At 54.2% G+C, this 21,977-nt stretch overlaps 1 protein-coding gene across 1 annotated transcript in view; it reads right to left on the minus strand.

Moving 5' to 3' along the window:
- The window catches only part of CCDC33 (coiled-coil domain containing 33), a 30,136-nt gene extending 9,679 nt beyond the window's left edge, over nucleotides 1-20,457 (minus strand). Inside the window, 11 exon segments of the mRNA XM_064455826.1 lie at nucleotides 2,580-2,710; nucleotides 7,528-7,594; nucleotides 7,873-7,989; nucleotides 8,059-8,232; nucleotides 12,193-12,313; nucleotides 12,469-12,560; nucleotides 12,741-12,842; nucleotides 13,615-13,679; nucleotides 13,682-13,723; nucleotides 15,453-15,577; nucleotides 20,270-20,457. Coding sequence (XP_064311896.1) covers nucleotides 2,580-2,710; nucleotides 7,528-7,594; nucleotides 7,873-7,989; nucleotides 8,059-8,232; nucleotides 12,193-12,313; nucleotides 12,469-12,560; nucleotides 12,741-12,842; nucleotides 13,615-13,679; nucleotides 13,682-13,723; nucleotides 15,453-15,577; nucleotides 20,270-20,457 — 1,224 coding nt within the window.
- Nucleotides 20,458-21,977: the final 1,520 nt, after the last annotated feature.

Raw genomic sequence — 21,977 nt, forward strand, 5'->3', positions numbered from 1 at the left:
CGGGAAGAGGGAGCAGCTACCCTGGGCGGGTGAGAGAACCCCTTTTCTGGGGAGCCCCGGCCTGAGGGGCAGGGGGCTCCTGGCGGGGGCTGGGCAGGGCAGCGGGGCTGACGCTAGATGGGGCTGCAGCCGCGTACGGGGCCAGCCGGCAGCCCGGGGGGAGGGGGAGCGGGGCCGCATCGTCCCCGGCCCTTGCGCCCGCCTGCTCCCTTGCAGCACCCTCGGCCCCTGCAGCATCTTCACCCCTTGCGGGGTACACAGGGCTGGTGCGGTGCTGGATTTTTATCAGGCTGGGATGCACGATTAAGTCAAATTACATTTACTTCTCCCAGCCCCAAAAGAGGCCCTTTGGCCCAGGTCAGGGAAATATGAGTGATGGGAGTAGGGAAAGAAAGGTTTGAAAAAGCAGCAAATGTTCGAAGAGGCTGTAGAAAACTCCCCCCTAATCGTTAAATGCTGCTTGTAAATTATTCATCGACTGGTAAGAGAGGCGCAAATCTATTCAGTGAGAGGGCAGAAGGGTAGAAAAACACAGTTAAGCTGAGCCCAGCGTAAACCTCAGCCTAAGGTCAGATATCTCCTCCCTCAGAAATCAGCCTCAAACCTTGGTAAGCCCAAGGCGGGGGGTGGGTGGGTGGGTGGGGTGGGTGTGTGGGTGTGTGGGGGTGTGTGTGGGTGTGTGTGGGGGTGTGTGTGTGTGTGTGTGTGTGTGTGTGTGTGTCTGTGTGTGTGTGTGTCTGTGTGTGTGTCTGTGTGTGTGTGTGTCTGTGTGTGTGTCTGTGTGTGTGTGTGTGTGTGTGTGTGTGTGTGTGTGTGTGTGTGTGTGTGTGTGTGTGTGTTAATGTCCCAGCACAAACTGCATGGAGGCTTTTCTGCCTCTGTGGGACCAGGGCAGGGAAGGGTTACCCCATCTCTGGTGATATTCCTCATCACTTTGTTTTCCTCTCCCTGCCACTTTTTAATGAAGGCATTAACAAGCAGATCCGGAGCAGGACCTCAAAAGCCACAGAGTAGGGATGGGGATCAGGGTTTGATCAGCCGGAGAGGAGAAGGAAGAAGTGACAGGGCTGTGATCAGCCAAGTGCTCCCCTCCAGACCCCACTGCCAGGGGGGCTGTCACGTCCCAGCTCCCTCCTGCACACACGCTCCATTAGTAGGGTGTCAGCCCTGATTCCTGGGGCTGTCAGGAGATGGGCTTTCCAGGGCTTTCCGAGTAAATCTCCCTGCATTGCAATGCAAGCCGAGTGAAAATAATTCGTGCTTTAGGGGGAAGAAAAAAGCAAAAAAGAAAGAAAACGCTGTCAAAGGTTGGGGGTAAAAAAATAATTGTACCAGCAATGCTTTCTAGCATTTTTACCCAGTAAAAGGGCAGGGCAGGGTGTGCCCAGGGCTTGTGCAAACCCTTTCTGTCTTCCCCAGCTCCCATTGTCCCGCTGGAAGCATCCTTGAAACCACTTCCCACCCTGATAAAGTGAGCTTTATTGACACAGGGATGCTCTTGTGAGGATACAGAGAGCTGGATTTGAGGCTGCTTGGGGCATTGGTTCAAGCAAACGGCAAAGCTGGGGGTGAAAACTCATTGCATGGACCATACAGTGATGCCAGGGCTGGATCCTGTGCAGGTCTGAAAGGTGTTGGGGCTTCTCTGGAGCCGCAGGGCAGTTTGGTCCATCAATTTGGGACCTTGCATCCTCACTGCATTTACGCTGTGCCATGATACCCGCCTCTGCACACTCCATTACAGGTTTCTATTAGACTGGGCATAAAGCAGCTGCCGCCGCCATAGAAAAGGAGGCAATAAAGCTCAGTGGATTGGAGGAATTAAAACAGCGGGAGGAAAAAAAATAGCTTTTCTGTATTTTTATAGTTGGTTGTTTTATTGCTAATTTTCTTCCTGCTTTGCGGGCTGAATTACAGGGAGAGGGATTGGGTTGAAGGTGGGGTTTGGGTGGTTGCTGGTGGGGAAAAAGCTGGGCGTTTGGGCAGCACAGGGCCCCTCCACCTCCTCCCTCACAGCTATTTAATAAGCAGAATTGAGGTTTAATGACCTGTTATTTTTAAGGCCAGATGGCTTAAAGCACAGGAAGGTATTACAACCATGAGGGCTGGGTTGAATTCATCCAAGGGCTCCATTTATCAATACAAAGGGCTAGAGGAGGAGAGCAGCTCCCTTTTTTTTTCCTGGAGCTGAAAGGTATGAGCTGGAGGTGCCTGGGGTCTCCAGCATAATGTAGCAGTAACAGGAAGGAATTTGCTAAATGGATTTGGGACTGAGCAAGTGCATCCAGACTGCTCTAGTGAGAGCTGCCCCCAGCAAGGTGATGAGATGCTGTCCCCCCTCCAGCCCCTGTGCCACCCTGAAACAGCTGTGGACCAGGGGTGCGGGCACTGATGGAAAGGCTCCTCCATGGGTGCAACACAATAAATGATTGGAAAAACCAGGCTATGGATAAAACCCACTGCTCCCAGCAACGCATACATTGGAAGAGAGATTAAAATTTGGGATTTATGCCAATTTTTCACCGTTATGAGGCAATGCAGTGGGCAGGGTATCTCTGGCTGCTCTCATGGGTTCTTACCTGGCAATTGAATGGGTGCACGGGGGCTGCCCACAGCTCTTCATGCCTCTTGATTGTGCTGGTGGCAGTGGGATCCAGGCTGGGGAGGGCACTGCTGCCTGACAGAGTCAGGAATGTTGCCGGTCTCTGGGGAGGGAGAGGCAATGGTCTGTAGGTTGGATGGATGCCATGATAGAGGCAAGGAGGGGGCACCCAGACTGAGATGCCCCTGCTGCAAGTCCTCTGTCCCACCATCCACATCCCCAGTATGCCACCAGGACTGGCGCGATAGGAAAGAGCTGTGGGTTGGCCACACTTAGCTCATCTTTGCAAGGTGCAAGGGGAGCTGTAGGCAGAAAGGGGATCCCTGGGGAACCAGCGCTGGACCAACAAGGCAAGGTGGAAGAGGAGAAGGCGGCAGCAGTCCTTTGCACTGAAGCCTGTGTTGGTGGAAATAGTAGGTCTGTGCCCGGCTCAGCCCATCCCTCCCCTTCCCTGGGCGGGGAGGAGGTGGGTATTCAGGTACTGCAGGTGCAAATGGATGCTAAAAGCCACTTTGCCACCTGGTGCTGCCCCTGGCTTTGGTGCCTGCTGGATAAGGCACCTCCAGCACCCCCTGCCAGACCCCCTGCCAGACGCTGCTGGCAGCAGTAATGCGATTTCCCTGCCACTCATTTCCCGCGCCCAGCTCTGTACGCCCCACTCTCTGCCCGCCAGCCTGGCTTTTATAGACTCCACTCTAATCCAGTTAGAAGGGGAAGTCGGATCTAATGGAATAAATGATGGAGTCGTTGCACTCCTCACTGCTGCCTGTGATGGCAAGGTCATGGACAGGGACCCTTGCCCTGTCCTGGCCATCCCTGCTCCCAGTGTCTGGGCAAGTTTGGGTGATGGTGACCTGCCTTGCCACTGGGATGCTCGCATTGAGGCATGGCAGCCTAGCACCCACTTATTTCACCACCTGAGAGTCGGCGACCATGACCCGGCAAATCCTCAGTTTCCCCCGCCTCCCCACCTCGCAGATGCTCTCTTCACTTCACCGGTTGAACAATCAGGCTGGGCGCCCTCTCCAAATTGGCTGTGGGCATGGGCAGCAGCAAAGTGGCCCTCACTGGGTATTACTCCGTGCCTGCACCTGGCCTTGCCTCGTTAGTGCGGCTGATGAGGGCAGCAAGCACCCTCCCTCCCTGTGACAAGGAGGTGTCTGGAGGCGTTCCCGTGCCCTTCCCCATTGCTGCCTCATTAACACCATCAGCATCATTGTCCCCTGTGTTGCTACATTTCATTACGCCGCCGGCCCCAACCTCAACCAAGCTCCTCCAGCATCAAAGTGGGGATGAAGATGCCCCCCGCCCCGCCACTCTCCCCCTCCCTGTGGAATAGAATCATGCAAAATGCAGCAGTTTAGGCTCTGCCTGCAATTACCAGCGCTGGCGTACAGCTGCTGCCGGCCATGCCGGAGTGATGGCCGGCCTGGCCCCGCCACCATTGCCCATTGGAGAGCTGCTTGCCGGAGCGCACGTGCTCTTAATTCAATTAGCGCTGCCCTGAACACTCCCCTGGGACCGGCGGGCGGAAACCAACAAATTCTCCTTAACAAAGACATTCCCTGCATTTTTTTTCCTGGTTCCTCACTGGCTTGGGTTTCCGCGGCTAATGATGCTCCTGGCCAGCAGCAATGCTGTAAAGCCTCTTGTAATCTGCCATGTGATAAAGGGAATAGGTGATATGTTTGATGGACAGGTGTCAATCAAGAGCTGGCAAGTGGGAGTTCAGCTGCCAGCAGTTTGGCTGTGCCTAAAGCCCTCAGCTAGCTCACCAAGAGAAGATGCTCAGCAGGAAAGGGTGATGCTCCCGCCAAACAAGTCTTTCACCAGCTTCTGCATCCCCCATGGTGTGGTTTGGCGACAAAAACCCAATTTTGGTGCTCATGGAGGACAAACGTGGCCAGACAGGTAGAAATAATGGGAAATGCATGGTGATTTCCCCCGCTTCCCAACCAATTGTCAACCCATGTTTCTTTGCCAGCCCAAAAAGGGTTTGATCATTGGGCTGGCACGGTGACAATTTACACCCTGGTGCTGTGACGATTTACACCAGGCACCGATCTGCTTCTGGTTTTAAATGGCAGCTATTACATAAATTAAGGCTGTTTAAGAAATGATATAGCCAGCCTGTTGAATTTTTTTTTTTCCTTGCCTGGGAAAAAGCAGCACTAACTTTTCCCTTTTCTTCAGAGGCTGTCACGGTGTGCTGGCATGTTCCCAGACCCCACCTCAGGTGACATGACCAAGGGCGCTCAGCAAAGCAGGTGGCAGAGGCTTGAGGTGACCCTGAAGGTCCTAAGTGCCAACATAATGCACTGAGCAAGGTGGGGTCATGCCAAAACAAAATGTAAAACAGGGCTGGTTAATAAACAGGGGCAATTAATAAATCCCTTAGAAATAAATAAGCCTCCGATGTGTATTTTCCAGCCCTCGGATGGGGCTCAGCATTCCCCGGACACATCAGGGACCACCTCCTGCTGACCCTGCACATGGATTTGCCACTGGCTGCTGCATGGTCGAACTCATCTTTCCTGGGCGAGACACAAAATTTGGGGCGGAAAAAGAAGAATGAAGGGAAAACAGGATCCCTGCCTTGAGCCACTACAGAGGTGGATGAAGCTGGCTGCAGGCTTTTCCCCTGCAACAGTTTTTCGGCGACAGCCATTAATTTGGTACATCGCCAGCATTTTGTTGAAGTCTTTGATTTCTTTGTCTCCCCAAGATGATCAAAGTCTTTTGTTCTCATTTGGGCTCCAAAGAGAGAGTGCAGGGCGGTGAAGGCTGTGGGGAAATGGGCTGGGTGGGGGCAAACCCAGGGGTCTCAGTGCCTTTTCAGGGGCGGGGGGGGGGGGGGGGGGGGGGGAGGGGGCTGCTCTTGCCCTAGGATAACACAACTCCTGCTTGGACATCCCTGGTGTTGGGGTTCATGGCTTTTAATAAAACAGCTGCTACAAATGTAGCAGGGTTTTGAGACTCTGCAGAAATACTGGGGGATGAGCCCTATTTATGGGGAGCCCCTTATCCCTACAAAACCCTGGCACTAAGGACACTCTCCCAGCATGGAGGGTTGATGTGAGCATCTGAAGCCAAGCTAGGGAGCATCCAGACCCCTGGTAGGAGTCAGTCAAATCCCTGCAGAGGCCACAGAGCAGCCGGGATTTACGCCTGTGTCTGAGTGTGCTGGGGAGTACAGATGGCCCAGGGTTTATTTAGCTGCTGTTTGTTATAAAAAGCCCAGCCAATCTAGGTTATGCATTTTCAGCTCTCTACATTAAAACAAAAAAAAAAAAAACAAAAAACAAAAAAAACCCCAAAAACCAAGAAAAGAAATGAGATGGATTCAGTGAGTCTGTTCTCCTTTGCCATCTGGCTGGGGAGAGCTGTGGGGCGAAAGAATGCAGGGCAAGACGGGCAGGGATGCTGGGGGTCCTCGCAACCTGAGGATGGTCAGGGATGCTGGGGCTACTTATACCCCAAGAACAACCCTAGTATGGAGGTTGTCCTGATGCCTTGCTGGGTCAATACATGTCCTGTATTGACTGTCTGCCTCTTGGCCCCTGTTAGGCCAGTTCTTGCTGTCCCAAAGCTGAGCTCAGGACTAATCCACGAGCTTAGGACTAATCCACTTGGAAATCCAGCCTTCAAGCATCCCTTGAAACCTGGGGCTGCCCAAAGCAGGAGAGAAGAGGCTCTGCCCCTGCAACCATGGCAGCATCTCCCCTGCCCACTGGGCTGTGGTTTTAGGGTACTGGGGCTGACAGCCAGCTGGCTGGGACATCTTCCTCAGAAAATCCTGATGTCCAGGCAAGAAACAAGGGCCTCAGAAAAGCCAGGAGGAGCTAAACCTGCCCTCACCCTGCTTGGTAGCAGCTTGCTCATTGATTTGCATCACTCCGGGTCCATCTGCCTGGGCTGCCGCCGGATGAATTAACCAGACACGGAGCCCAGGATCGGCACTGGCTCTCCTGTTTTTTGTTTCCACTCCCAGCTCTTACATACATTAAGGAAGGCAGGGCTTGAGGGGTGAAGAGGGAGAGGTTGGGGAAGAGGAGAAAAAAAATTACAGCTCCCAGATCAAAACAATAATCAGCTAAATGAATTCCGCAGCATTTTCCCGCATGACTGCGAGTGATAATTTAGTGCAGCAGCCAGCTGGAAGCAAAAGGATTAATTCTGCACTTAGTGACACCCATGTGAATAATTCATCACATGCAGACCCCTTTTCGCTGACCCCCCTGGGCAATTACTCCAAAGACCTCCACCAGCCAGCCCCAGCCCGCCGTCACTCCCCCAGGGACGGGGGGATGCAGTCGCCAGCACAACATCCAGACCTGTCCCAAATTCACTTTATGGATATGATCTTTTTTGCAGATGGGAGCAGAGGCTGGTGGCTGCAGTAATTAAATTGATCGGGCTCATGGCTGCATCCTAACCTGCCCAAGAGCCGGTCCTGGAGCCAAGAGCAAGTGAGGTTCCCTCCTCCCTGGGAAAAGCAGCCACATTCCCTTCTTGCTGTGACATCCCTGGGGACTACAAATGCTGAAGGATGAAGACAGCTGGACATTTGTCACCATGGTTAACCAGCCTGGCCCTTCTCCGCACAGAGGTGGTGAACAGCCTCTTGCAAATACCCTGCCTGTGCCCTGTCTGCCCCTCTGCCTCCAGCCAGGATTTCCCAGGAATATGAGCACATGCCAAAAGCCCTGGAAAAGCGATGGATGCAAGAGGGCACGAGCCACATGGTGGCACAATCCAGAGGCCTGAGACAGCAGGAACAAGGGATAAAATCCGGATCCAGCCCAGCTGATCCTCACCTGAGAGGTGTGGAGGGTGGGTGACAGCTCAAAAGCGACATCTCCTGCCCTGTCCGCATCCCTATCCTTCCTTGCCTCAGGGCTTGCCATCCCTATCATCTCACCTCAATCGAAGGAGCTGCAGGCAGAGCCCCATGGTTGGGATGGCCCCAGACGTGGTTTTGAGGTCCGTGCCCTGGGGAGGCAGAGGAAGGGTCACAGCCCACGCTAGCCTCTGGGTTTCTACTAGGGCTCTGGTGTCTTTGACATTGCCCAGATACCATCCAAGGGACCAGGGCTGCAATTAGGAGCAGGGACCCCAGCTTCCCCTGGGATGCTAGGGACCTCTCTGCTAGGCTGGCCACCCAGACACAGAGATCCCTCCCACCATGCCAGCAGCTATAGGTACCATCACTTATAGGTACTGTCACTGTGCTGCCCTGAGCAGCATCAACCCCGGAGGCCCCAGCTCACCTGCATAGCGAGGCCATCCATGCACATCCTGCTGCTGTGTGCTGCCAGCTCCTGGAAAACATGGCTGGTGAGGGGCAGCACTGAGTATCCCATTGGAATGAGGGTGCCTGGAGCATCCTACACTGGGAAAGGGGTGAGAGCAGCTGGCTGGGAGCACAGCAGCCCAGGACCTGCCCCTGGCCAAACCCAAGGATGAGGAAGAGCATCCCCAGTGACGTCCCCAGACTCAATGGCTTTGTAAGGGTAATATTCAATCACCAGGGAGGTGTCTTTGGAGAAGATGGTGGCCATGTCTTGGCCTTGGAAGAGGAAGGAGGTGTCCCATGTCGGCTGCTCTGGGGACCCAGCTGGTTGGGACATCTTAGGAGACAACAGAAAAATTATCCTTCAGATACCTTCTCTCTCTAGGGATAAATAAGCAGCCAGACAGAAGGGAGAGGAGAGGTGGGGGTAAAGAAAAGCACAACCTGTGTAGCTGCATCCCACCCCTGGTTCAAAAGCAACCCCGAATTCCAGTTTCTTGAACAGGTTTTCACTGAGTCTTTGAGCTTGGCTGATTCTCTCCGGCTAATCCTTGCCTGCATCTTCCCCCTTGCAGAGCCAGAGGAGGAAAACAGCATGTGGACCAACTACCCCATGCTTAAAAACATGACGGGAAGAGCCTGGAGGGTAAGCTGCGCTGCATCAGGGTGAGCCTTTTGATATCTGTTGGGCAACCTGGTGCTCACACTTGGGAAAGGGTTTTGTGATGATATAGACCTCGAAAGCCTGCTTGCAGGCAAACCCTTCCCCAAGTGTGAGCACCGGGTTGCCCAATAGGTATTGAACAGTGGGCAACATATTTATCCCCAGAGCTGCGATCTGTCGTTGGAAATGGCACCAGTCCATCCCCGCCAGCAGCTGCTCCCCTTCGCCTTCAGAGAGCCCCGCCAGCTCTCCAAAGGTCAGCCTTAACACCGGCTGCCCAGCGCCAACAAATTATTGACAGCAGCTCCTTTTTAATGCTGTTACTCCATCCCCTCAGCCAGCATTGCCCAGTGGGGATGAGATGCCGATCGGCTTTTCTGCATCAGCACATTTCTGCTTTGTCGGGGAAGGTGGGAGGAGGAGAAGGGGGGTCTCCCTCTGCTCATGTTTGGGGATGTTAATGGGCATTACGCACCTTGGAGACCCACAGCGGTGCATTACCCAGCTCTGGGGGCTGCTAGCAAAGGGAGAGCAGGGTTGGGATGCTTCAGACCCCGAAAACGCCTCCACAATGGGCTGCATGGGGCAGTGCTGTTAGTGCTGGCTCAGCACCGGGCCAGCTCTCTCAGCCAGGAATTTGTCAGAGGCTCCCCAGCATCATCTGGGATTTTTAGCTGTGACACAACTTGCTTTGACTGCAGGGAGCCCAGCCTGTGCCAGTAAGTCTTTAGGGAAAACCTACATGGACTGGGGCAGCTCCCAGCAGCCGGATCTGGCTCAGCACCCTCCAGCTGCTCCTCCCCTTTCCCAGCCTGCATCCCAGCCCATGGGGCTGTTTCATCAGCCTCAAAAAGCCCAATCTGGGGGGGAAAAATCTCCTAAAAGACACTGAATGCCGCCTCCAGTTACTTTTCCTGGCATCTACCTGTACAAGGTGCTGTGAGATGGTGCTGATTTAGACTCAGTGGGGAAGGGAAAAGTCAAATGTGGGAGCATATTGTTCATTTAACCCCAATTGTCAGCGGTCCCAAGCCCAGACGGCTCCTCTCACTGGGACAGGGATGGGAGATGATGTTCCCAAATTCTCCCCTGCACTGATTTTGGGGGCTGGGGGAAGGGCAGGAATGCTCGCCAGGGCTGAGCTATCTCCCACAGGCTTAGCAGGACAGCTGGACACTCTGTGCCGGGGTGTCAGAGCTGATACACTGATCTGAGCAGACATCTTGGCACAACAACCACCTCTGCCCAGGGCCACCTGGAGAAACACAACAAAGGGGACGGGGAGGAGGAGGAAGGGGGAGACACCTTCATCCTCCTTGGATATCCCAGCTCATCTCCTGTACAAAGGCTGGCTCAAAGGCAACATCATTGGCATGAGCAGAGGCAGAGCTGGCCAAGCCCACATCATCTCTCCTGACTTCCCAAGGGATGGGACCATCCCCTGGTCCTCATGGCTGCCTGTCTGGAGGGTGCAGACCCCCGATGAGAGCAAGAAGCTCCAGATAAGTGGGTTAAACTGGAGGGTCCCCAGGGGAAAGAGCCCAAAAGGAGATTTATCTTAGAGGGGACCAATATCACGAAGGCTTGAGCTTGGTGCAGGGAAGGCAGACACAACATGGTTTTCTGTAGGAGGCACAAATTGGTGCCTGTCCACCCCCTGGATTTACCATTGACACCAGTGTGTCCAAACCCATTCCTTTTGGTGAGAAAGGGGCTGTTGGCCCAAGGAGAACACCCAAGTAGAGCACCCAACGCTCTTGCAGGTGGCTCTGTGCAGGTTGCAGCTAACTCCTGGCCAGGAGACCAGGTTGCCAGGAGCCCCAGCCAGTCAGGGAAGGGTTAACCACCCAGGAGCCCAAAAAACCCTAAGAGGGGTGCCTTGCTGAAAGTGAACCCAAGCACTGTTGTCTGCAGATGCTGATGGGAACCGACAGGCGAGAGGACATGCTGGGCTAGCAGAATTATTGAATCTGATTAGCCTGCCCAGGAGTTTGCTCAGGGAAAGCCATTAACCTCTGGAACTCCTCCTCCCAGCCTTCTCCTAACCTCTCCTCCCAGGCATTAGGATTTTGTCCTCCCTGGGAATGAACTGCATCCTACAGGTGGGGAAACCGAGGCAGGAGACTGGGAGGAGAGAGCGGATGAAGGTTATGACGCTCCACAGGGCACCTGTCCATGCATCCCCAGGGAGAGCATCCTCGGTGATGTGCAAAGACAGACAGAGCCATGTGGGCATGGAGAGGAGGAGGAGGAGGAGGCAGCAGCATGCATGTAGGCCAGATGGCCAGGTTTAATCACTTGTCCTCCCGTCTGGGGCTCCCACAGCTCTGTGCTGACACTGCTGCCTGTGCCAGGGCTGTGGGGTTTGGCATGGGCTCATCCAGCACCAGGGTCCCAAGAGTTCACAGGGTTTTGTGTGTGTATTTATCCATAAAAATCTGAAGGAAATTAATTTTGACTGCCTTTAGAGGAGAGAGATATCCCTGCTCCGGCTGGAAAACTGCAGCCTTGGGGTGCTGTCTCCTGAGGCAAGGAGATGGGGTGGTGGGAAAGACAACATGGGGGCAAGGACACAGGGATTTCTTTCCTAATACCTGCTCTGGAGCCAATGTGGGCAGCCCATACCCCAAACCCATTGCCATGGTGGGTCTGGGGGTGCTGGTCCTGGGGGAGCCAAAGCAGGTGTAGACCCAAAGCAGAGCATCCCTGGTGCTCCTCCTGCCTCTCACCTGCAAAGAACAACCCGGGGAGGCCGGGCTGGGGGGGGCTCAATAAAACAACAATTATTGTAATGAATGAAACGCACTAGTAATTTTTATGATAATTCACCACCTCGTGGGTGACTTGTCATTTGGCCAGCCTCCTTTAAGTAATATTTTATTTGTGGGCTCCCTGAATATGTTGATATGGGGCGTTTCAGTCTGAGGCAATAAAAATTCAGCACACGGGGGAGAAGGGCTGAGGTGGAGAAACATGTGCTTTGCCAGTGTTTGGGACCAGCTGGATCCATCTTTTCAGGGTGGCTGGACATCTGCCCTCACCACGCTTTCGGCTGGCACTTTTCAGAGGTGAAAGGATGGAGCAGCTCTGGTTTTGAGGGGTGGCTGCTTAGCACTGGCTTCTGGTTTGGCTGCTCCATCACACCTCCTCCCTGTCCCAGCATCCCTTCAGTCCCCTGCCTCTCCCTCCCTGCCAATTTTTGGCAGGGCTCAGGAACAAAAGCGGGGCCCTCCTCCTGCTCGCCAATGATGCCGCGTGCTGAAAGCATATGTTTCCCTGGCAACAGCTATTTCGAAGATGTGCATCGCTAGCTCTTCCGGAGGTACTTGAGCCCCCAGGAGGAGAAGGTCTCAGCCTTAGAGAGTCAGCACTCGAGCTGGAGGTGTGAGTGCGGAGCAGGGGGAAAAACGAAAAACAAAGGCACAAACAAGGAGCTGCCTGTGGGTTTCTGCAGGCAGGGCGAGGCAGGTGTGGGGACTGTGTCTTTGGTACTGAAAGCATTGCTTTGCCCCTAAAGCTTTTCCCTGCATGGGATGCTCAGCTCCCCTGCTGAAGGAGGGATGCTCATTGGTACCCAAGTAGGATGAATGCTGCCAGACCCATGCATCCCTGTGGATGCGCTTGGCCTCGTACTTGTGGGCAGCCGTGGTTTGCAGCTCGGGTAATGCTGAAGGCTGCTGCCGGAGGGTCCGGGAATGTGACTGTGGTGGTGCAGATGCCGGGCCAGGCGATGGGATGTTTCTCCATGTGGTGCCTGAGCGGTGATGGAAAGGGGGAGGGTCAGCACATGTGGAGTCATGTCCGCTCCTGGCAAGCCAAGCACCGTAGAGGGGGTGATTGCACCAGGGATGCTCAGGTTGTCCCAACCTCAGCACCTCTCACCAACAGTCCCCCATGGCCATAACTCGCTTGCACTCATGAACATTGGTCATGACCCTGGCTACCGCGACGATGGCCCTGATGGGGTTGGCCAGGGGGGCTGACAGCCCCTGCAGCAGCACCTGGGAGGTGAGGGGTCAGCAAACGGAGGTGGGGGAAACAAGCTGCCCTAAATCAGCATCAACAGCCACTGGAGCAGGGGACAACGTGCAGCAGCAGCCTCCCCGAGCTGAGATGCTCTGGTCCATCCCAGACCCTGCAAACCCCCCCTGCCACCTCCTGTCCCCAGGGCCACCCCTCACCTCCAAGGCCACATAGCTGAGTCCATCACAGTGAGGGATGAAACTCCCTTTGCAGATGATGGTGACATACAGGACGATCCCTGCGGGGTCTTGCGCCCTTGGCTGTTTGCGGAGGAAAGCAAACTGTGGGAGGAGGAAGGGTCAAGGCCATCAAATGCAGGTGCTGGGCGTGCAGACAGCCCATTGCTGACAATAAAACACCAACTGATAATTAAAGCTCACTGCCCCCTGGAGCCTTTTTGGAAAAGATCAATATAATAAATTCTGCATTTAAATATTTAATTGCTCCCAATCTCTGTGCAGGGAAGAGGAAACTCGTTTCTGCCAGCCAGAGCATAGGCGAGACAGATTTGGGGGAAGTACTGAGTGAGTTTCCCAGGTCTCAGCTGTACAGGGAACTATCAGCTAAGTCCCCAGGACTGTTAACATGTTGGGGTGGAGAAATCCCCATCGAAGGGCTTAGAAAGCAGCTTCTTTCTGGGGCTGGGTACCTGCCACCTGCCTGCATTAATTAATGTGCAGTGGCATGTTTAACAAACACTCTGACATATGGCCTGGCCTCACATGTCCTTCCCCAGGACGCTGAGGGTGAAAGCACTTCCCAGCTTGCAATCCCATCACTTTTCCTCCACGTTTTCCCACTGGAGAGAGATTAAAATAAGCCCAGCAGAACCCTGCCTTGTTCCCACCTTGCAGGAAGCTCTCAAGCCTCTTTGAGCACCTTCCCTGACTTGCCCAATTCATTTTTCCCACCAGGATTATGCTGTTACACAAGGCTCCCTTTGCCCACAACCCTCAGCTACAGCTCTGGGGTGAAAATCAAAGTTAAAAGCAGGAATAAGTAGGGTGATGGAGGGGCAGGTGCCGTACCTACCAGCACCAGCCTGCAGTGGTAGGGCTGGAAAGGCTGGAGGTGCTGCACCAGCAGCTGGAAGGTCCCAATGCCTCCTTGGTGGCTTTGTCTGCCACAGTGACAGTCAGGGCTGGAAGGGAGAGGGTTGGCCATCAGGATCAGCGGGGCTGGGCACGGGGTTTGGGGAAGGGGAGAGGAGGCGGTGGGGAGAGGTCTGGGGGAAGGTCTGGGTGAAGAAGTGACAGAGCTGATGGGGGGATTGATTAATTTTCAGCAGTCCCTTCCCCTTGCAGGTCATGGTGGGGTGCACAGAGACAGGATTTACACCCATCCAGGGTTTATATACACACACAAACATGCATCACAAGAAGCATCGGGTGCATGTCCCAGGCATCCCCGAGAACGCGAAGCCTGTGAGCAACTGGCACCAGTGCAGCTCAGATTTCCATTTAAGAAGTCAGGATTTCCTGCTGATCCATCAAATCTGCTTCCCTGTCTCCAGCCCACCCCACTCAGCTGCCAGGGTGCAATCCTGCCATGAACCCTCCCTGCCCCAGGGTCAGCCAGCAGCCCAGAGTGGGTTTTGCAGACACTTTCCACCACAGCATCTGCCCTCTTGGAGGTCCCAGGTCCCTGTATGTCCCCCAACACAGCAGCATCACCCCCATGGGTGCTGGCACCCCCAGCTCTTCCCTTAATTTAAAGCAAAGCTGCAATTTAGTTGACAAGCACGGGCAGGAGCCTTTTATCAAAAAAAAAAAAAAAAAAAGGAGCTGATGGAAGGGAAAACCGCCCTCTCTTTATGCTGCCATCAAGACTTGGTCTTCCCTTCCCCCAGCTTAATGACTGTGCTGAAACACTCACCTTAACTCCTGCTTGGCCAACCTGGCGATGCCTCAGGTTGTGCATGCCCCCAAAATGAAGATAATGGACAAGGCAAGTACATGGACCATGTTTTCCTGAGCTCGTGCTTTTCAGCAAGTGCTCGATTTACATGGAGATTTTCTTTTTCTCCCAGCCCCTTGTGGAGAGAGCACCACGGAAGATATTCTGGGGTCGAGCAAGAGACAAGTGGCTTTTCTGCTAGTCGTCACTGATGATAGACCATGCTTAGCAGCCCCGCTGATGGAAATCGTATTTCTGGGCAAGAAAAGTGCGAGCTGCACCTGGAAATGACAGCTCTGGTCTGAACAACTGGGGGATGAACATCTCCAAACATCTGGGGGATGCTGGGAGGTGGACGACCAAGGCCAGACATCCCAGGGGGTCTCCCCGCATCTCTCCCAGTACCGCACAGGGCAGGTCCAAAGTACATCAAAAGCTCCTCAGTTTCATTTAGGTCAGGGCCTAAAGGGATTAGGCACGATGTGAAGATTGGCTCCCACAGTTTGTTTTGCAAGGGTCTGATTATAATAAAATCCTGGCCCCTAATGCCATGAGTTTTATTGCAATTACAGACTCAGCAGCCCTGTGTGGGGAATGACAGCATCATGATGTGGGTTCAACCAATACAAGGTGTCAGGGTCAGGATGGCAGTGGGGAAAGATTTGGGGTGCTCTCCCCAATGCCGATTCCCATGGGATGCTTTGGAGGTCACCCAGATCTCGTCACCACCACTTACCCCACCTTGCAGCACCATATCTGGGGACATGTCCCTCCTAATGCTACCCTGAAACCAGTACAGCCATGCCGGGCTCAGGGCATGGCTCATCCCCATTGTGGCCCCCCCCTCCCTAGGTGGTCCTCGGGGTCCTTCGGAGCACAGGCTCCCTAATATCAAAAAATTAACCCTTTGAGGAGATGAGTCTCATATCCTGGTCCTCAGCATCCCCGTCCCCATAGTCCCTCGATGCTCTCACCTACCCAGCCCGCATCTTCAGCATCCATTTCCACCATCAACTTCTCCTCCCAGATGGGTGCATGGGTGGGCACTGAGGATGCATGGGTCACCTCTGGCTTCTGCTCATCCCCTCTGCTGGTCTTACTGGGAGGAAAAGGTAGGCAAAACAGGCTCGTTACTGGGTGAGGAAAGGGAACGTGTCAGCATGGAGCTGGGCCTGGGAGAGGGATGAGCACCATCCCCACCCAGTTTAGCTAATAGCAGCCAGCCCACCCTCCCACCACCCTTTGTGAAGCTCTGCCCCTGTGCTGGGGGGCTGTGCTGGGGGTCTAGAGCCAGTTTTAATCCTGGCTGCTGGATCGTGCCAAGCCCACAATTATGGGGTTTGCAGGCTCTTTTATCCAAAAGGCTATTTAAGACCCCAGAGGCTAATTATCCTACTGTATTGATGAAGGGACAGGGAGGAGGCTGCTGGGAAAGGAGAGAGAAGATTGAATGTTAACGACTGCTGTCATTAAACTTGGCACATAACGAAGCTGAGCAATAATTACTGTGGCGTTAGAGTCTATGGGCCCTGGGTAATTCTTCATCCATGCTGGTGCAAAGCCATCACCATAAGGGCTGTTTTGGGGTTGTTCCTCCCACTTCTATCAATTGGCCATCAATTACTCATGAGCTTGGCTGATGATAATAATAATTAGGGGGGCTGTTGGATCTTTTAGGGAGTCTCCTCTGCCCAGCAAGACACTTGGTGTTGTCCTGGAGGTCTCAAGACCATGGCAGAGTCCCCTTGCCTGGTGACATGGTGACCTCAAGTCCTCCGCATCCCCGACCACGGGGTGAAGGAGGATGGTGATGTGGCATCAGGCCGACATGACACAGATGCTCCTGTCCTGTCAACAGGTTGCTCTGGATATTAAGATGATAAAGTGTCTGGTGCTAGCTCCTCCAGGAAAGCTTTTGCTGGAGCAGAGCTAATGTGGCTCTTAGGGAGAGGTTACCAGAGCACTTTGCCACGCCCTCTCTGGGGCAAATGAGGTGATAAAAGTCCTTCCAACTGCAGCGTGAGCTCCAGGAAGTGGCGGGACCAAGCAGGTTCATCCCAGAGGTACAAGCTGGATGGCATGATGCCCCACACTCGCAAGACCTCCATCCTCTCACTGCTGGAGAGACTGGTCTAACAGACCCACATCCAAGCTGCATCCACACCCTGTGCTCCTCTCTCATCTCCCATGTGTCCCCTTCCCCACTGGAGAAGCCCACCTGCATCCTGTAGGGATGGAGCCGAGCCGGCCAGCTCTGGCAGGTGGGAATTAACATTGGACTGGCACTGTTGGGAGGGAACTGGAAGAAAATCGGCTCTCCAGTAATGAGCTCTGTGGGGGATTGCTCTACCAGCAACGTGCTTGGAGTCCGAATTAAGCCAGACCTGGGCTGAGGGGGGGTGGGAGGAGGAGGAGGGTGAGAACTGGCTGCTCTGGGCCCCCTTCATTATAGACTTGCCTAAGGACAAGATAGAATTCAAAAAGAACTATGAAGTGGGGATGTGGCAAGCAGGAGGGGGGAACAACAACCCACAACAGTACAACACATGGCAATGTGCTTCAAAATCAAATTAATAGGCTGGGGGCAGTAGAAATGGTGAGACTAGAGATGGTTTGATGTCTCTTCCTCACTGCAGCCAGTCCCAGAGCCACTGGTGGGGCAGGAGATGGGGTCTCCAGCAAGAAGGTGCTGCAGACTGCTGCCCATGGGATTGCATGCCTTGGGGCAGGACATGGCTGGGATGGACAAAGAGATGTTCCTCTGATGCTCCACATCCCTCCCCACCTGCCCTCGGGCAGGCACTTCCCTCTGCCATGCAGGGATGCACCAAGTCACCCACTGCTGTGATAAAAGATAAAGATAAAAGATAAAGACAGCTGCCCTCATGGAGTTATTATACACAACATCTTTGCTACAGTGCTCGGGGACAACATCACACAGCCACCCTGCTGTGTGTGACACCCGGGTGCCCAGCAAAGGGCTTGGCAGGGCTGTGCCCAGCCCTTGTAAATATTTATTTACCCAGCATTATAAGTTTTTTCTCTGGGCATCCCTGCAGAGGCAATGTAGCGGTGCAGGTGCATCATTCTTGGGGAAGAAAAATCCTATGCAGCACAGCTGCAGTTTGCAGGACTGACATCCAGAGTGTTATTTATGCAGTGGTTGCAGGATCTGGCCCTGGGGAAGGCAATGCTGCCCCCCACCATGCAGCCCCACTGTGCTCGCTGCTGAGCTTGGGGGGCTCAGGTGCAGTTTGGATAAATAAATACAGGTAAAGAAATCAAAGAGCTGTAAGAGCGATTTCTGAAAAGATTCAGAATGAAGAAGGAAGAATTCTAATTTCCCCTCTCCTTTGAGAAACCCTATAACCCTGGTATGGTCCATCTTCATCCCACCATTACCTAAGCCAGGTGCTGGGGCAAGGAGGGGACCCCCAAAGACCCTGCTCGGTTCCACTTCCCACACCCCCTTGCTCTGGGGGTTATCAGCTAAGCCCCTGATTTATTTTGGGGCATATCGAAGAACCAGAAGGCTTTGCTTGTAGGATCACCTTAACCCCTTCCCAGGTGGAGCATCCCATCTGCACCACGACCAGGCCCACTGCCTGCATGGGCAAACCTGCAGGCAGGGGAACATCGGAGCCCCCATCCCCCAGGCTGGGAGCAGACAGCGCATTCAGCAGCGACCTTGAGTTTCTTCTCTCGACACTGAAGAGCAGAAAGGAAGAAGTGAGGAGGTACTTTCATCCACCTGCAGTACTCAATGGAGAGGAGAAGCCAGCCAGAGTCAGGCGCTTTGTGCTGTTAATTGCAAATGCACCTGGCTCCGGCATGCCAAGGTCATCCCTGCATCACGCCAGTCTGGGAGCAATTTATCTGTGCACATGAGGGAGTGAAAAGAAGATGCAGAGCAAACACACGGGTGCCCCTGAAAGCAGGGAGGAAGGATTTGGTCAGCATTCAGAGGATGAGGAGCAGACCCAAGCTGCTGCCAGGTCCCTGGATAAGCCCCATCCTGCCCAGGGCATGGATGAACCCAAGCCCATCGGGATGCCTGTGTGGACTCTCCTGCTGCTCGAGGTCTTTCACGTTCACTTTGCCAAGCCTCTCCTTCCCCAGTCCTCTGCACCAAGAGCTGGAAGAGATAGACACAACTGCGGAGCACTATGGGATGCCGAGTCCAGGCACGAGCCACTGGTCACAACCACAAAGGGCTGGTGCGAGCAGTATTGCTCCCCTCCTCCCATCCCACTGCTGACTTTGGGAGGTGATGCTCCGGGTGCTGGCAGTTTGAGCTTGGGCTGTCTCCACTGGTAGAACCCAGCTGCTTTGGGGGGGGACCAGCTGCTACCAGGTCCCCACAAGCACCATCCACCGACCACTTCTCCTTCCCGTCCGTAGAAACCCACCTTTTAACTGCAACATGTTACTCTCCTTCAAAAGCAAGTGCTCTGAAAAACAATAACTGATTCCCTTCTGCCTTGGCTCCCTCACTATGGTTACTAAAAGGCCCCTCATGTGTCCTGCATCCCTAATACCACCCTCCCCTCCATCACTTCCCTGTTACCATGGCAATGCGGTGATGGAGCAGCACCAGAATGTAAAGAGAGATGCAACAATCACACGCTGCTCTCGTGCTATCATTTAGGATATTGATGTTTAAATCTCCTGAGATTATCTGGGTATAATTGGTTTATGGAAATAGAGACAACTCCTGCAGTGGAGTTACTCAGGCTATCGGGGCAAAGAGCAGGTCCTTGGCATGGTGGGGTGGGAAAGAGGGGAAAGGGTGATGGAGGGGCAGCAGTGGGGGCTGCCAGCCCCCATGCCAGCTGGCCCAAAAAACCTGACAGACACTGCCCCCATGATGGAGAGCTGCATCCCTTCTGCCCAGGGAGCCTCCGGGATGTCTGGCACAGGTGGTGTTGGGCACCAGAGAAAAGGCACAGTGTCATGCCAACAGGCCTTAGGACCCTCTTCACCACGGAGCTCAGGGTTTCTACATTGGAAAATGCCCAGCAAGCAACAGTTTGCTCTACATGCCTGCAAAGAAAATATTTCCAGGATTTCACAGCCCTGGCTGCTGATTGTCCCCAGTGGATGAGCCCTGGCCCTACTTTCCTGTCCCCCAGCACTGATGCACCCACTTGAGTACCAGCTTGCCCAGCACTGTCCCAAGGAGGTGCCCCAGAGAAACCAAACTCTGTAGGGAGCCAGGCGATGATCTGAAGTCACTGACAGCTGCTTTCTCCTCCCTTTTCCAGGGAAGTGATGCCGAAGCTGCTCTGCCTCCTGGAAGGGCTCTTTGGAATCCCAAGCTCACCTCACAGCAACTCCGAGCAGAATGGCCTCCCTCTTAACACAGACCAAAGCATGACTGGCTAATTGAGTCCCCTGGCACATGCATAATGCACGAGAAGTCAAGTTCCCCTTATCCAAGCATTCTGTTTTATTTATTAAAACACTCTTTTATTTATTGTGGTATCATCTCAAAACCCAGGCAGCATTACCCTGTGGATTCTTTGACATCATTTTATACTTTCAATATTAGGAACACTTTCTTCCCAAAGCCCCAGTGAGCCGAAGTGCCCTATCCCCTGTCTTCCCCCTTCTTAGCGAGGAGCACCAGCTCCTCTCCCTGCACTGAGCATCCCACGGAGGCAGTGCTTGTGCATGTCACTGCAAAAAAAGGTTTCCCCCTCCCTGGGTGTTGCAAAGAGTTAATAACAGGGTGACAGCTCCTAAACCTCTGTGTCCCCCTTGTTCCCCTTTGTGGATGCTGTGTACTCACACGACAACGTATGGCCATGGCACCTGGCCCTCCCTCGTGGCTGGCAGGTTGCTCACACCATGGAGGGTGACGGTTATGGCTTCCTTCCCCACATGAGCCATGTGCCCTCTGCCAGCCTCCAGTGCATGCCCGGGCTCCTCTGTCCTGGTGGGGGACTCCGATACCTGCCGGAAGCAAGCAGGAGACATGTCAAGGTGAAGAGCAGCTGGCAAAGCTGCAGGCATGTTCTTGTCACCCAACCTTGTTCCCACAGCCCCAGCTCAATGCTGAGACCCCAGATGAAGGTGATGCCCCTGGTGCATATCTATCACCCAAACTTGTCCCCACAACCTTTGCTCAATGCTGAGAGCCTGAATGGGGTAGAACAAGGTGGGAAGAGGATGTCCCTAGCACATCCCCATCACAGCTGCCTCTTAACCTGTCCCCAGTGCCCAGCTGCAGCTCCACACCATGGATGTCACCATGCCACAGAAAGGCCACAACGAGTGCCAGGCTTTCTGGGAGGAGACCCAGCACCATGACAGCATCCTGCATGGGGTGAAACCAGCCCGGCACCACTGCTCAGCGTGGTCCCAGGGGAGCCAGTTACACCATGGTCCAACCAAAGACCCCAAGCCAGTCACCAAAACAGGGAGTAACCATCTAAGGCACCTCCATTTCCCCCATGGCCCTCTGACCTCCCAACAACACCCCACCCCCACACCACTGCCATCCCCCTGCTCCCCCTTCTCGCCAGCCCAGACACCTCTGTAATTTATAGGGACTCTGCAGGAACTGGGATTTCAGCCCAATGTGGGGGGAAAGGGGGAGCGCATGGCAGCTCCCTTGCCCCAGCTCATTAATTCCCAGCTGATGTGATAAGGAGCAGCAGAGCCGCAAGCTGCCGCTCCTCCCCTGCGGGGGGACTGTCCCACACTCCACACCCCGTCCAAGTGAGAGACGATGCAGTCCCTCCCCGGCTGCATCCTCTTCATGCCACCTTCTTGGGCACTACGCAGCATTAAGGTGTCTAATATTGCATAGTACAGTGCCTACAAGGGGTTAAAACCCACTCTGCACTGCTTCAGACCCCGAAAAGCAAACCCTTCGTGCATCTTTCTGACCTCCTGGGGTGCAAGCAAGAGCTCCAGCCCAGCAACCACCCTGTGGGCTTCTCAAAGCTGCTGTCTGCAAATCCCCTCTGACGCGTGGCTTTGCCTCCAAACTCTGTAATGAGGGGCTGTTTTATCCTAAGCCCTCTCCCTTGTCTCTCCCAAGGCCGCCTGGCTGCAGTGGTGATGGGCTTGGCAGCAGGGAGGTGACCCACCACCATGGGGGGATAAGAAGCCCAAACCTGAGGACAGCTTGTGGGATGGAAACCTGGGTGCTCTGACCACCAATGGCTCAGAAAAACATTTAAATCAGCTTCTTCCCTCCCCTTATGTTTTTTGCTGTCAGCTCAGAAGCCAGCTGCAGCTGAGGGCTGGGTGCTGGGGACTGGCTTAACATCCGTGACAGCCAGAAAGTGGCACCAAAGCAGCAGAAACACGAAGTGGGGGAGGACTCTTTGACCTGCAGAGCAGATGGAGGAGGGATGGATCCCAATCCCACCCAGCTCCAGCTGCCTAGCAATTATCCCCCTGCACAACGACGTTGATGGAGAGGGGAAATTACAGGGTTTCGTGACCTGACGTGAGATGTTTCCCATCAAGTCACCCACCATGGGCAC

This window comes from Phalacrocorax carbo, chromosome 7 (assembly GCF_963921805.1).
Source record: "Phalacrocorax carbo chromosome 7, bPhaCar2.1, whole genome shotgun sequence".
NCBI lineage: Eukaryota > Metazoa > Chordata > Aves > Suliformes > Phalacrocoracidae > Phalacrocorax > Phalacrocorax carbo.